Here is a 15,326-nt window from a genome sequence, read left to right on the forward strand (position 1 = left end):
TTACGTAATACCGTTTATCGATCTTGAACCGATCCCGGGATTGAGGTATTGAGGACGGCTATTCTTGGGTGGGATTCGTTCATAATCGTAACTAATCAACGCTAACCATGGGCCCATTCTTGCTCCATAGGAATAATCCTTTTGAGGGTATCGGTCGTACGTAACACATGGTGTAGATCGATCTGAAGTGACTGATATACGATTGAAATGGATTTGCAGAAATGTTGCACGAATGACGTAAGCAAAATTTCCTTAATGTGAATGCGAATTGTACACCCGAAAAATGATGTTTCACCCCGGAAGAACGAATCTTGTTTGACGAGAGTTAAATCACTACAGCGCCATCTATGAGATTACATCGACACCATACATGATAGTGTGATTTTGCATGGCTTACCTGCGGTAATTGACCGTGAATATCATTATTTTAATTTAATGGTCATCAATAATAAAAGGACCTTTTTGGTCATAGTTTGTCCTTCGCGTTACAAGGCCAATCTTTCTGCACGATCACTTGTTACCCCTCATTTGCATGGTTAATTTTATTATCGTGTGGTTTTTTTGTTCCATACCAAAACATAATTGCCCATGCGTTTTTATCGTCGATATAATCAGTCTACAGTAGTTACATCGGTGACAGGAGCGATGGTAGTTTTTTTCCTTCGAAGTCGTATACGTACCACACCCGGATTTGGGTTTGGTGTGGTGGTCGATGTGACTTTTTTACGACGCTTCCGAATCATGTTCGGACCAATGGACGAAGTTACATTATGCGTGGTCTCTGTGACCGGTACACTTACCGCAGGTGTGGTAGTGTCACTTTCGTTCAGATAGTCATATTCTGCCGGAGTTGGCAATACTTCCTCGTGTTCTTCGTACTCCACGGTATCATTGCTGGTGGTCGTGTTGTTCAGCGTTGGCATCGTTGTCAGCGCTGTTACGGTTGTGGTAGAACTTACAGGATCCATGGTGGTGGTCATGTTGCTAGAGTCCGTTGTACTATTTGAACTAGCCTCTGTGTTTGACGGATACATGCCGAACGGGGAAAACATTCGTTCCGCCAGTAGCGTTCCGTAAAAAAAATTATTCGATGACATAAGCGCTGCGATAGGTGGTCGCTGCAATTGGATACATGGTTTAATACAATTATATGTTAGAATGTTGTATACATGAAATACTATTTCTCCATACCGAGCGAAGAAGAACCGGATAAGTCGAGTGTACGGCAATACGTGCTGTGGTCGTTGATACACGGCGGGTCTAAGGTTCATTAGCCAATATTATGAGTGTGACCAGGAAAACCATAAAACGTTTACTTACCGTAGTTCCTTGTTTTATTTTCTATAAAGCATGAAACACTGTTAGCAAACAGGATTTTTAAGATGTAACTTGCCCAACATTATTACGTACCTCTGGAACGCCACGCGCTTTTGTTGTCGTCATAGATGTCTGAGGATGAAAACATAGATAAATAATATAGCAAGGAAAAACCTAAAAGGCTCACCTTGTATCCTGATGGAGCTGTCACTGGTGGTAGCTATTAGGGGACAATTAAATTTGAACATAAGTAGAAATGTGTTGATCCTATCATCCTGAACCAATTCGTACTTACAGTGCGTGGCTGCGAAACCGAAGAATAGCAATTAAAATTATTTATTTACAAATATGACTCACGAGAATTTAAACTTCATACCTGCATAGATTTGGTTGTCGTCGTCGATGATTTACCATTTGGACCGCTGGAATTTTTCTGTTAAGAAAATCAATTCAGTAATCAGCTTAATGTTGAAAATGATCTTTAAACAAAATTTAAATGTTAATGAAAATTACCAATGTACTTGAACGTTTCGTTGTCGTCGATGTTCTTCCAGCGGAACCTAATGCTTGCTTTTCAAAGGAATTTATATACAAAGAAAATATTTCATCAAGTTTCGAACTTCCAACTTCGAAACAGTTAAGATCAATAGAATAGCTAATATACCTGTCCAGAACGCTTGATAGTTGTAGGTGTTTTAGTGCTAGAACCGGCAATAAGCTGTTTTGTATGAAATGAATTGATTTAAGTTCTACAACCATTATATAACAACTTCATAAATACCTGTCCAGAACGCTTTGTGGTACCGGTGGGAGGACGCTTTGTAGTAGTAGTCTTACAGTTGATTTGTAAGAAGAACATTTAGAGTCATTAGTGCAGCAATGAAAATCTCACAGAAAGGTGTGAAATGCAAACATGATACATACCATTTTTCTTGTAGTAGTTGTCCCAGTCTTACTTACGCTACTAGCCGTAGTTTTGATTTGAAATACTCTCCATTGCTTCGTATCGGTTGAATTTGGCGTTATCCCATCCTCAGTTTCCGGTAATCCGTACGATGTTAAACTCTATTGTTTAAAGTCGAATGGCAGTTGTAATGGCAGTGTGGATGTATTTGTCAATATGAATATATTACACACTTACCAAAGATAGAGAAACAAATGCAAAAATTATCCACTTGGAATTCATGCTTGCTCACTAACTTTTATTGCGATCAACAGCTACTGCACTACTTCATGGCTGTAACGTTACTGAAAAACGTTCTAACAGCTTGCACGGTATAAAATATTGGTGCAATTCCAATTAAATTAATCAAAAGTCACTAATGGTTGACAACAATGTACTAAGAGGTACATTACAACATCTCTTTAACCGCATTTTTATCATCACTGTAATGGAACAATAATGGAGAAGATGGATTTCGTCGTTGGCAAAAAACCCCCCTCATATGTAGCACTAGGGACAGAATTAAGCAGAATCGAATTAATTTTCAATCAAAACACAACGATTTGGTTATGAGGGTGTTTTTGGAGTAAAAATTACCCGTCACAATAAGACCGACTGCCACGAACTTATCAGTTAAGCAATGGCGATTGTTTTGTAGCAAAATCTATTGACCAAACAGGGCGCTTATTACCTCTCAAACCAATCAACTAAACTAGCTTCCCAAATGACGTACAAGATAATGTATAAATGTGAAATAACGGCACCCGACAAGAGCTAATGGGGGTTTTCTTCCATAAAGGACCCTATACTTATCTGTGCCAAATGATTAGCATATCTTGATCAAATTAAAGCAGTTGCACCAGTTTCCCAGGCTGATGATTTGGACGGTACAGCAGCATTGCCTTCAAAACCAATTACAAAAGCGAGGGAAACTTTAAAGAAAAACGTTGTATAAAACTCTTCTCTGTTTTTTTTTGGGGGGCAAAATCTTGGTCAAAAATGCTACGGGCGTGTAAATGATGAGCATCCGCAACGACAACTTCACAATGGTTTGCTGCACTACATCGGGGTTCGTCGCTTGTGTGCTTTTTTTCTCTCTCCTCTTTTTCTCCGAATTAAGTATCTCGAGATGATCTCATTACAAAATAACCACCGCAAGCGAGGCGGTAGATTATTATTATTGAATTATTATAGAAGCGATGATATCTGTCACTCACCTCCTCTATCTGGTGATAAAGAAACGCAATCATTTAATTCACGTCCTCCCCAAAAAAACCTTTTAGGCGCGGTGGAAAAACCTTAACGAACGGGTGATGAATTAAATGCTGCACTGCGAAAGGGGTTTCGTGTTCATGTTTCTTGCATTTTCCCTAACTTCTTTCCTATCTGCACACACAATTTTCCAACCACATTCTCAGCGCAAAGCGCCTTCCACCGCAGGACGGGGTCTGTTACTGTTTTCTGACCCAGCGATTGTAATTACGTTATTGTGAAGGGGGAGGTGGTGCAATGGATTGAGAAACCGTTGCTGCTCTTGTTTTTGTGAACTCTCAACCTTCTCAACTTTAGCCACTGCAAGAAGCTGCATGGTCATAGCACGTCCTCTTGCTATTGTGTCCAATCCTTTTTGCATCAATTGAGGTCAGTTACAGTGCGATGCGCTCGTGTAAGTGATACCACATACCTACCAATAATGAAAAGTGCATTCTCTCCACCAAATCACACCGGGCATAGGGCTGTAAGTCAGAATAGAACAGCACCTCTGTGTGTTAGAACACGACAGTTTTGGGTATTGTTTTGTTCAAAATCAAAAGACTCTTTGTATTGTTCTCGCGGGGAAAAAAACAAAATGCTCGCTACAAGGCACGAACTTTAGGCATTTGTTTGAAATAGAAGTCCCTCATCAAGTTCATGGGACCATTTTGAGAGGGCGTAACCTCACGAAATAATTGACTGTTCGGTGCGGTTGTATAACAACACGCTCGATCATAGCCAGACGGATCCAGCACGTGATCAATGGCACGATCCTCCTATGTAAACTCTGTTCACCGCTAACATATGTGGAAGGTTTTTGGAAGGGTTCGTTCGGAAATCGGAAATCGTGAGCCGCGATTTAACTCTTATTCTTTCCCTTTACCCAAAAGCGTTGGGTACGTTTATGGTGCGATTTTGGTTATGTGATTTTAAAGTGAATGGATTGCCTTTCCTGCACCGAAAAGTGTTTGTTTGAGGGATTGTTTCACGTGCGAACGGCGCACGACGGCTAGGGGATTTGACAGTTTTGGATGGCGTTCGATGCCGAATCAAGAAAGGAACACGCTGTAATGAAGATTTATGCCCGATAACTTCAGTGTGAACTTTGTAGAATACATTTGGAGAAATAATTATAAGAAAGATTACTGGAAAGAAATGGGAGCGCGAAAAAAAAACTTTCCACTTTTCGATAGGGGTTAATGTAGACGGTGTTCCATTAGCATATATGGAATTTGTTAACAAATTCAACATTTCTACACACCGCTTCACAGCGCACCCGGTCAGCAAATGAAAAATTAAGCTCGCTAAATATTATCGTATCGATTTCATGGTGAAAATTGTTTCTATTTGCTATCATTCCCCGGGGCACTTTCTCTTCCTTTTCATTCCAAGTGAAGGCTCGCGTAATTAAACGTTGCTTAAATCGGAAATTTATTTGGTTTCCTCTGTATCTCCTCCACACACACACGCAGCCAAACAGTGCCACAAAACGTACGTGCGTGTAATGTGTGTGCGTTTGGGATCAATCCTCCAAAAGCTGTTGCCAAACAACTGCTGCTAAACTTAACCGTACTTCACCATCCACACTGGCGGCACAAAGTTCAGCCGGGTTTCACTTTCTTTCACGTTTTTTTTTTCATTTTGCAAATCGCTCGAATGGACATATCGGTAAGGTTGGGCGGAAGGAATGCGGTGAGGAAAAATAAAAATGTAAATCAAACTATCAGCTACATACTTGCGAATTCGCAGATGGAACCCGCGTTTGGGCACGATCGAAAGTTCACCCGCTGCCGCTTTATTGACGGTACAATAAAAGTCTTCTCTTCGCATGCAGCAAACAGCACACGGATGTGATTGCATCGTGCCGTTTGAATTGTGATAGACAGTATTAAAGCGATCGTGCGTTTACGTGTAACGCAAAACGGACCACACTGTCTAGGACGGTTACACAGGAAAGGAGATTTTTCATTTCATCCGTTCGTCGTCTTACTCCCCGTTGAAGTCTTTCCTTTTCGGGTCGCAATTAGAGGTGGTTTTTTATTAAGAATTAGTTTTTTTTCTCTCTCTCTCGTTTTTCGCTCTTGTTAAACCACATATTTACAGCCCACTTAATCCGATTGAGCCACATTGATTGGACACTCGGTCACAAACCGTTGGCTCACCTTTTTTTTTGTTGTTCGATGGTCGATTGCATCGAAACTGTGCTGTGCGTGGATGGAATGTGCGTATCCATTATGGGACGAATTTCAATCGGTTTGACGCGACCCGCAGTCACAAAATGACAGCCGGACCGACATCGGAACCGCCGCGTGCTCCATAAATAATTGCATAACGAAATATTTCAGAACGCACGACGGTAGGCCGCATAGTTTTAGCAGCAATGTCCTTGTGCACAAACACATAACGACCGCAATCGTTTGCGGGTTTTGGTTTTTTTTTGCTGCACGCTCTTACACCGATCACGATCACTCCGAGCATACATTCCGTGGCCGCGATTCATTGACGAAAGATTTTATCAATCACATTTGCCCACTGGCCATTCAGTTGCTATGAAAGTAAAAGAAAAGAAATAAAACGAAAAACCAAGATGCGATCGCAACATTCCAGCGGAGCAGCATTAAAAGTAAATGCGCTTTTGCTCAGCGCTAACCTGATCAACTATCACTTTCCATTTTCATTACTGTTTTTGTTGTTGCTGTTGCTGTGTTTTGCTACTCTCACTCGTTCTTGTTTCTTTTTCTTTTCCTTTTTTTTTAACTCGCCCCACCTGGGGGAGTAAATGTACCTCCTTTACGGAAAGTTAGTCCCATTTCCGCCACATCCCTGTGTTGTTCTTTTCTTTTTGCGATATAGTTTCATATTTATTGCAGACCGTTGCACCAGCTCAACTTTTTCCCAGCGAGTGCAAAAACGGGCGAACCGGTGCAAGCACAGAAAAATAATAAGATCGAAAGGAAAGTGAATCTGTCTTGCTGCGATCACCAGCGATCGCACGCGTTTGAAAACTTGGCCACCGGTAGTGGTGGCACGCAGCGTTGCGTTGCCTGATTTTTAGGTCAACAGGTACCGGGCTGCTTGAGGATCAGGTCGAACGACGGGACATTTATGTTGCGACTGCGATGATCGACCGCGATCGAACACACGCAGAACAGGTGCTGCTGCTGCTGCTGGTTTTAAGCGCTGTGGATAGTTTCTCAATCTTAGCGCGCCGGGTTAGGAAATTGAAAACCATCGCCATGTTGTCTGCTGGCCTAGATGTCATCGGTATTGATACGCTTGCCCCATCTCCCATGGTACCGTAACGAACTGTTTCGTACGAGTGCGAACGCGCGCACGCTCGCGATGAGGAGGAGAAAAAAAAACAAGTGTCTTCGTTTGCTAAATTGAACCCGTGAGTCAGCTCGTCCGCAAGCTTTCGATTCCGGCGATTCCATATGTCAAAGCAGCAGGAATGGTACACGGACTCACGGGCCAGAGCTTACGAGCTTACGATTGAATGGTTTTCATACACCCCATCGGGTGTCAACCATGGTGCTTCCACCGCTGGTCTCCGTATCGAATGAGCTTCATCAATTTATTACCGTGACCAACCAATCTGCCATCAGCCAGCATCCCCATCGGCACGGCACGTCCGTCCACAAACGGTCTCGAGTGCTGGCGGTACTTATCTAAAGAGCGCACCCTCAAACAGGGCGAAAAATATTAATCATCCCGCCAAATATCCGGCGGAATGGTGAAATTTCACATATGCGGCCGGGTTTCTGACAGGTTTCCCACCTTGTTCATTAAACCAGGGGTGGGCTGGCAGATGGTAAGCAGCACTGGAGGAGCATCGATTGTACGGTTTTTGACACTTGATCGAGCTCAACCGGCTGTTTACTTTCACATTTTTGTCTCCCGAAAAGTTTTAACTCACGGGGACGAACCCATTGTGGTGTTTAAGTACTGCCCGAGGCTTAATAAACAAGCATCCAAACAATATGGCGGAGGAAGAAGAAGAAAAAAAAATCTCTAGTGGATTTCACGTTAATGACGCCGTTCGCTAAAAAGGACGGTCCTCAACCAAATCACCTTCATGTATCGATGGAATGTAACAAAAAACAGGAGAGAGAGAAAAAAAAACGAATACAATATTCTCATTTCACTTTCAGGCTCGGTTTGGCGGCACAGCTAACCGGTGCTCCGTGCGGTGTCAACGGTGGTCAACCGGGTGGCCCGGGTGCAATTCCGATCATGGACGGTGGCCGCAAAAGGATGCCGCGCAGGTTCGAATCACCGCGTCGCTTTCCGGACTCGTCGCACGGTAGTGATACGGGCACGGCCAGTACCCGGGAGTCGGAGTGTTCCGAGGAACAGCAGCATTCACCGACGTCTGGTCCGGTTTCGCCATTGATCAGTCAGTCGAAGCTGTACGATTCGCTGGCGGCCGAACTGCGGGAGAAGCTAAGTGGCGGTGTGCCATTGCTGCTGCCTACAAAAGAACCAGACCACAAGAAGGAAGCCGTCCACAGTTCTAGTGATGCAGCAGCACGACGGTATGTAGCTCAGTCATTTCATTTTAAATCCTTTGTCAACGTTCTCTAACGGTTCGTCTCCTCTGCATTGATTGAAGGTTCCGCAACGGTTGCCTGACCGGCTCCATCACACCATCGACGGGCGTTAATCAAAAGCATGGCGTATCATCCCGTGGATCTTCCGGCATCGGGTCGGATCTGGCCCCGAGCCCGGAACGACACGAGCCGCAAAGCTCAAGCGGTAAGTAACCCTGGGTCGGGTTGATGGGTTCATTCGCACTTGCGCGCAAACTTGTGGTTTGATTTATGCGCGGAAGGGTTTGCACACAGGTGCAACGTGAGTAATTGCGCGAATTACACGCAAGAAGGCACATCAAGCTAGTGGCAGCGAACGTGTTAAGCCACTTTCTCACGGGGTTAATTAATTAGAAATGGAAAAGCGATGTGGTTTTTTTTGTTGTGTTGTTGTGGCTGTTCCTTGTTTTACTATTATTTTTTATTCGCTCGGGCTTGCCAAACCTTTCTTCGGTGTAGCATCTTCACCGTCCCGGACGCATCACATATGCATACAGACCAAACAAGTTAAACCGGCGCGAGTGAGCATGCGATTAACGTCGCTTGAACTTTCACTACCCACGGTCGCCGGGATTGGCGTGCGCGTACGAAGGTTTTTGTTTTTCTTTTTTGGGAGAGCGAGAGATGTGCAACATCAATTTGTTTACTTTCCATTAGGCGGGACAAGGTTGCCAAGCGGGAAGGCAGCCGGAGTCAGCTGGTCGCCTTGTGTCAAACCGTTTAGCCGATTCCTGGCTGGAAGTGGATGATGGGTTTTTTTTTTCGTTAGATGCACCGCTCGCAGATACTTTCTAATGATGCAATTTTTATCTGCCCAGCAGCTGAGATTAGTGGTACAATAAAAAGTACAATGGCACATCGATGCAGGGCGATAAGCAAGTTATAAATGCTGGATCTGGGAATGTAATCTCACCGAATACTATTAGTTTGAAGTATAAAAAAGGACGTGCGATTGATAAAAACAATGATCGCTTTCATTGCTTAATGATCTAACATTTATGTTCAACACGTGTGCCGGATAATCTGGTGATATTGCTGGATGCTTGTCCAGATGTGATTCGATCTTTCCTTATGCGGAGGCATGAGACCGAAAGACTGATCGCATTAAAACGCCACTAGCAGATGGTTTTCTCAAGCGATCACCAGCCAAAGTACACGCAAAGCTTGGAATTCATTAACTTTGGTGATGGGGACGAAAACCGGTGTATTTAAAATGGTATGATCGTGAAACTAAAATGGAGTTACAATCCAGCTGTTGCTAATATATTTTTGAGCCCTTTTGGCATTCGCTTCCAATCCGTTGAAGATAGTTAAGAAAGAATATGTTTGTCCATTTTTTTCCTTCCCTGCTGACGTTATGCGTTTTTGTTTTCCTTTCGCAAACAGAGGACGAATGGGTGAATGACCAAGAACCGACCCTGAATGGTAATTCCAATCGCCATTCCGGTGGCCGACCGGTGGAGCGCTATCTGGACGATCAGCCGGTGACACGCATGAGCAAGTACCGTGATGCTCCGCCACCGACAACGTACCTGTACCCGAATGTACGTGACGAACCAACCCGTGTACGGCATCAGCGTTCGTCGAGCCGCGAGGAGGATCGCAGCCTGCAGGGATCGGTTAACTCGCGCGAGGAAGAGGTGAAACCGATCATCACCAACCATACGCCACGCTACCGGAACGCGTACAAACCAGCGGACGGGTATGGGTTGGAAGAGCGCAAGAAGAAAATCACCATCGAGGACAAGTACGTTGATGAGCGTGACGGTGGCCGAAGAGGTGGCCGATACGCTGGGACCGATGAGCGAGTGGTAGAACATCGTGGAGAGGTTGAGTTTGAGTATGGCAAACCACAGCCAGACCCGAGACGTTACTTTGAGGAGGAGTACGAGCGTGACCGTTATCGCGATAATCTGACCGATCGGCAGAAATATCGGGAGGTAGCTACCGATGGCAGCAATAAATACCGCGGCAAGGAGTACGATCGTCGGGGACCGGTTCAGGTGACGCACGCAGATCGTGCTGATTATCGCGAATACTCCCCGGAACGTATTCCACCAATGGTGTCGGGACGTGGAAAGTATGCAGCTCAGGATCACTTTGGTGAGCGACAGGATTTCAAGGTAGAACGCGAAGGATATCATCGTTCACCACCGACACACAAGACCGATCGGATGAGGTACGGTCATGCCGAGGATACACACGATAGCGTTGATAGACGGCCGATGTATCGGTCCGGACCGGAAGAGGAAGGATATCGCGAGGAAAGACGCTTCGGCGGTCACGAGGAAACTCCGAAGCGTAGCAGTTACAAGATGGCAGACAAGTACGAGGAACGCTGGCGACAGGAGATGTCTGGCGGTTACGGTGATGTTGAGCCATCAGCCGGACGGCGTTATCATCGGGAAGAATCGAAGCATGCGCAACCTCCACCACCACCACAGCCACAGGCGGACACGTGGAAACCGGAACCGCGTAAGAAATCCGTCGAGATACGAACCAGCTCGCCCGAATCCACCATGCATCGTATCTCACCGAAGGATCGGTTCCAGACAGCGAAGGAAAAGTTCCAGCAGATGGAACGCGAACGTCACGAACAGGAACGGCTCGAGCAGGAACGTTTGGAACGCGAGCGGCTGCTGCACAGTAAGCGAACGGTGGAACATGTGCCTGCGCCACGCCGTGGCTCCCTTGAGCCAGCGGCCGTCAGTTCGCACGAAAGCAATGGTTGGAGTTCGGAAGAGGAACAACTACCCCCAAGGGGCCATCCACGTTCGAACGGAAGCTTGAACGGGTCGGGTGTTAATGGATCAATGGGCCCGGGAGGTTATCGGGAACTATCGCCAGAAGAGCGTTACCCGGGATTGGATCGCGATTCTGGACACGCCGGACGCCGAATGATGCCGGCAAAGAGTTTGACCAACCTTGTGAAGGGTTATCGCCACAGTTATGCAGAGCCACGACCACCGCCAGTATCACGTAGCAGCGGTCGTGTCGGGTTAGCCGCAGTTAACCCGTACTAAAGACGCAAGACGGAAGCTGAGTCAGTAGGATAGACCGTAGGTTCCCAAGCGAAGCATAGAAGCCCAAACAACAAATACTCTCCCGCACGTAGATGTAGACGTTACGTAGATTATTATATGCGTTTTTTTTGCTTTTCAATGTGCCTTATAGTGTTTATGGTTGGAAGCATATCTTTAGCCACCGAGCACGGTGGACGATGTACATTGCTGAGGTTCTAAATACAACAAGTTTTTAAGAAATAAAATCACAATATAACCCACGAAATGGATATGCTTTCATCTCTGGCAGATGCTACCTTCGCCTTCTGTGTAACAAAACGTAACGCTGACAGTAAGCCCCTCCCGTCTTCCAGTGTTACATAATAGTTGAATGACATCTAAGTACACTAAAACACACAATTTTCTTTATTCCTTCCTTAGCTTAAAACCAAACTCAGATCAGATCAAAACACGTGTATATACATCTGATACGCTTAACAGTGATCACGTTTTCTTATATGGATAGCGATCGGTTTCATCTAGTAGATGAGCAGTGATCCGCTCCAAGTATCGGTTTATAAGGCACAGATAGATGGCAACACTGGTCGCCAACAGGAACAGTATTGCAAACACTGCTGTCAATGTCATCCAAAGCCACTGCTTTGTGCTTAGTGTATCGGCGATCAATGAAGCCTTTTCAGTAGTGGTGAAGATCATTGTCGACTGTGAGCTATCCGTCTCCGTGATGGTCGATTGTTGTAATGTGCTGGAGGTCGTTTGAATTGAAGTGTCATCCCGAGGTGCATTGGTGGTGGTCGTTGTTAATTGTTCGGTTGTGCTGCTAGCGATAGTGGTGGTAGTCATTACGGTCGTTTGTTCTGATGCTATTTCAGTAGTAACTGTTGCTTCGGTATCAACGGTTGATAACGAAGTAGACGAAAATGTTTCCGTTGTCGTCACCGTTGTCTCGAGCGGGGTTGTTGTGACAGGTTGTTGAGTGGTTGTTTCCGTAGCAATCGTTGTTGTGGAGGTTGTTGCTGGTTCGGTAGATGACGGTACAGGAACAGTCGTGGAAAATTCATCAATATTGCTACACTCATCTGTTTCCACCTCGTAGTTAAATATGGTCAAGTACTCTATCGCCAAATCACTTCCCGCGTTGATATTGGCTTCAATTTGAATCTAGGGAGGGATAAAAAAGATCGTAACCCACACGATTTATGGTTCTGGAAGCCATTATAGGTTGTTCTTCAATTTCATATTACCCTCGCTTTCTTCACCGTTTTGTTGAGCTTCTCGCGAAACAATCCCCAACCTTCCGTGGTGGTAACCCTATGCCAAATCTCCACCAGTGTCGGTTTGTTGTCCGAATCCAATCGATCTTCGTCGAACACACGCACCTCGAGCATAGCACCACTATCAAACACCAGATTGTACGCCATACGTAGCTCCGTTTCTTCGTTAAACGAGTAAGTATTCACCGTTTCACCACACGATAGGCCTTGCCAACGGTGCGACAGGTAGTGTACAGCTTCCGGACGATACGGATTAAAGTGATTCGACTCATTGTAACGCTTCACGATAAACTCCTGCACATATTCACACTTTTGCAGCGATGAGAGTGTTGCCTCGTCGAAGTCTATCTGCGTACAGGAGGTAGAATCGTCAGGATCATCCAACACACTAACAACACATCTCAAAAACACAACCACACACCATACGGATATAAACGCTTTGAGCAGCATACTTCCACAAAACCGACCTGTTTGGTTTCACACTTCGTTTTAAAATTAGCTGGCGCCACTACAAGCTATTGGCCGAGCTACAGCCTTCCGTGGTGATATGTCTTTGCCAGATGTCAATCAAGATGTACGGCGCGGTACACAATCCATCCGGCGAATGTGCTTCTAGTGATGTCTTTATAAATCGGCCATCGAGAGTACGGCTCACTGTCACCACTCGATGTTTAGTGCTTTGATTGATAGTTTTACGCGATTTATTGCTTACGTTGCTTCAGGCAGGCAAGAGCAAAACGATTTCGCCGACGATCACTCGGTCAGTGTTCTACTGGACAGCTACAGTATGCTCGAGAGTACTGAATTATCTGCCATCAATAGTAGACAGTTTATGATTGAATGATCCATTGCACAAGTGTTTTAAAGCTGTACAGAATCGTTGTACAGAATTAATCCATGCAAGTATTTTGAAGCCATCATGGAATGTATTGAATGCATCAATGACATCAGTTAGATAACAACTGTACTTTAGCCCGTTGATAGTGTTTCAAGAGCATCGGTACCATTCTACGATAATGTTTTGGTGAAGATCCATTAGGATTAGCCGCTAATATGATACTCGAGTGACAATTTGCAACAACAAATAGGTTAAGGGTAGTGTTTACTGTCACTATCGGGCCCTTTATTAAGGTTATAAACCTAAGTCATGATATCTTCATGAACTATTTAACGGCCAATTTTGTTTGTAGCACTGCAGACATTTTACTAATTTACACCAACGTCTTCAAATCACAGAACCCACCCCCTGCAACTCATCAATCATTCAATCAATTTAGTCAAGAAACGAAATTAATCACATCTCCAAACAAAAGATGTCTCCTTCACCTTTCAATCACCGCCATACCTGACCATATCAGTGATTGGTGGGAATGAAATCTCAACACCGGACTGATATGCGATGCGCGATGTTTCCTTCGTACGGCTGATAACACGTTGTCCCCTTATCGTACAGTACCGGCATCACAGATTTCAGGTCCCCTGGTCCCCGGCAGTGCGTACACCGATAGCGTGAGGATGAGGTGTCGATAATGAGGTGATGTGTGTAGTACGGTCTCACGAAAATACCGCCACAGCCGGAATCGTTGACATTCTACCGGTAAGGGTAGAACCGTAGACCGGCTTATCTTACCTTATCACCTTATCAGCTGCATCTATGTAGCCAGGCAAGGATTAATCGGTGATCCTTACCTTGCGTTCGTACGTCGTATCGTTGGCCGCATTTTTTCGGCCTCTATCCGTTCGGGTACAGTCAGTCAGTAAGACACAGCGAGTCATCCACTACTCGCTCGTCGAGTCGTTCAAGTGTAACGGTACCAAATGATGGAACACAACCCAATTGATCAACTTGTGGTACGCGCGTGTGCGATCGTAGCTCTAGTGCTGCCCACACTCATCGATGGAAACATTATCCAAGCCGTAGACACCACACAGGAGCGTAATAGTGATGCTAGTACATTCGCCGGAACCGATGCGGAAACGGCCTGGATGGTAACCGGGATCATCTTTATCGTGCTGTTTGCGATAGCTGTCATCGTGTGCATATATCTGTGGTATCTTCGGAATGCGAAAGTGAAGGAATTACGCCACCTGCAAAACATTCGTGCCGGCAAGGATCATCAGAATGTTTGGTACGGTGGTGGCGGAGGTGAAAGAGGTGGAGGCGGTGGACCACACATGTGAGGTGGCAGTAATGTAGTGACGTCGAGCGGTCGGACGGAGTCGGTTGTGAATCACGGTCAGCACGGTGTTCTGGTGTGCAATTGCAGAGGCAAACCCGCATCAGGTCCGTCACACTATCTTATCGAATGGGGCCAACTTCTATCGAAATTCGATGTTTCACAACGCACCGTGGCCGCGACGGAAGTGTATGGATTTTGGTGTTGTCGTTTTTTTTTCATTAAGTTTGTCGACATTAAGAATGATTTCTAGTGTACTGTGCCGTTTTGTAGATTGGAGATGTGTATGTATGTATATGGTGAACAAGGACGGCAATTTAAACGGTGACGAATAAAGTAGGAATGCTATTACTCGAAATTGTGACCTGTTCTTTTCTTCCTTTATTTTGCTGCCTGGGCACAGTTGGAACCGTTTTCTGGCATTTGGTAATGGTGAGGAGCTTTTGTTGAGGAATTGTTATATGATCAACCACATCAGTTCCAAAATTAGACCAAATCTTCAATATACTAGAGAACAGATCTACAAGCCAAAAAATAGGTATTGTGTCCCAGTTGAAAGTTCGCTCAAGTCTTCCGCCAGGTATCGCCAGACATAAGGCGTAATCGATATAATCGAGAGATATAATCGAAATGAGATTTGAACACAGATCGAAGTTGTTGCTGAGTCGCGTATTACCATTCTACTATTTGAATGGGAGAATTGTATGTAGTGTTGGGTCAAGAGCGAAAGAGGTACCTCAATCGCTTCG

At 45.1% G+C, this 15,326-nt stretch overlaps 2 protein-coding genes across 2 annotated transcripts in view; one reads left to right on the forward strand and one right to left on the reverse strand.

Annotated features, from left to right (window-relative positions):
- LOC125774679 (uncharacterized) overlaps window positions 1–11,391 on the forward strand; it is a 30,244-nt gene extending 18,853 nt beyond the window's left edge. Inside the window, exons 4-6 of the mRNA XM_049444834.1 lie at window positions 7,666–8,049; window positions 8,127–8,269; window positions 9,490–11,391. Coding sequence (XP_049300791.1) covers window positions 7,666–8,049; window positions 8,127–8,269; window positions 9,490–11,126 — 2,164 coding nt within the window. The 3' untranslated portion in view covers window positions 11,127–11,391. The remainder of the gene's footprint in view (window positions 1–7,665; window positions 8,050–8,126; window positions 8,270–9,489) is intronic.
- Window positions 11,392–11,508: 117 nt separating this feature from the next.
- On the reverse strand, window positions 11,509–13,030 carry LOC125774712 (uncharacterized). The gene is made up of 2 exons (XM_049444883.1): window positions 12,371–13,030; window positions 11,509–12,287 (listed from the first exon to the last, which is right to left on the reverse strand). The coding sequence occupies exons 1-2, from the start codon at window positions 12,848–12,850 to the stop codon at window positions 11,610–11,612; spliced, it is 1,158 nt and encodes a 385-aa protein (XP_049300840.1). The 5' UTR covers window positions 12,851–13,030; the 3' UTR covers window positions 11,509–11,609.
- Between the last annotated feature and the right edge of the window lie 2,296 nt (window positions 13,031–15,326).

The sequence above is a fragment of the Anopheles funestus genome, chromosome 2RL (assembly GCF_943734845.2).
Source record: "Anopheles funestus chromosome 2RL, idAnoFuneDA-416_04, whole genome shotgun sequence".
NCBI classification, from domain to species: domain Eukaryota; kingdom Metazoa; phylum Arthropoda; class Insecta; order Diptera; family Culicidae; genus Anopheles; species Anopheles funestus.

Coding starts and splice junctions, on each gene's coding strand:
- LOC125774712 (XM_049444883.1), bottom strand. CDS start 12,850: ATGCTGCTCAAAGCGTTTATATCCGTATGGTGTGTGGTTGTGTTTTTG. Junction 12,288..12,370: donor AAACGGTGAAGAAAGCGAGG/GTAATATGAAAT, acceptor ATCCCTCCCTAG/ATTCAAATTGAAGCCAATAT.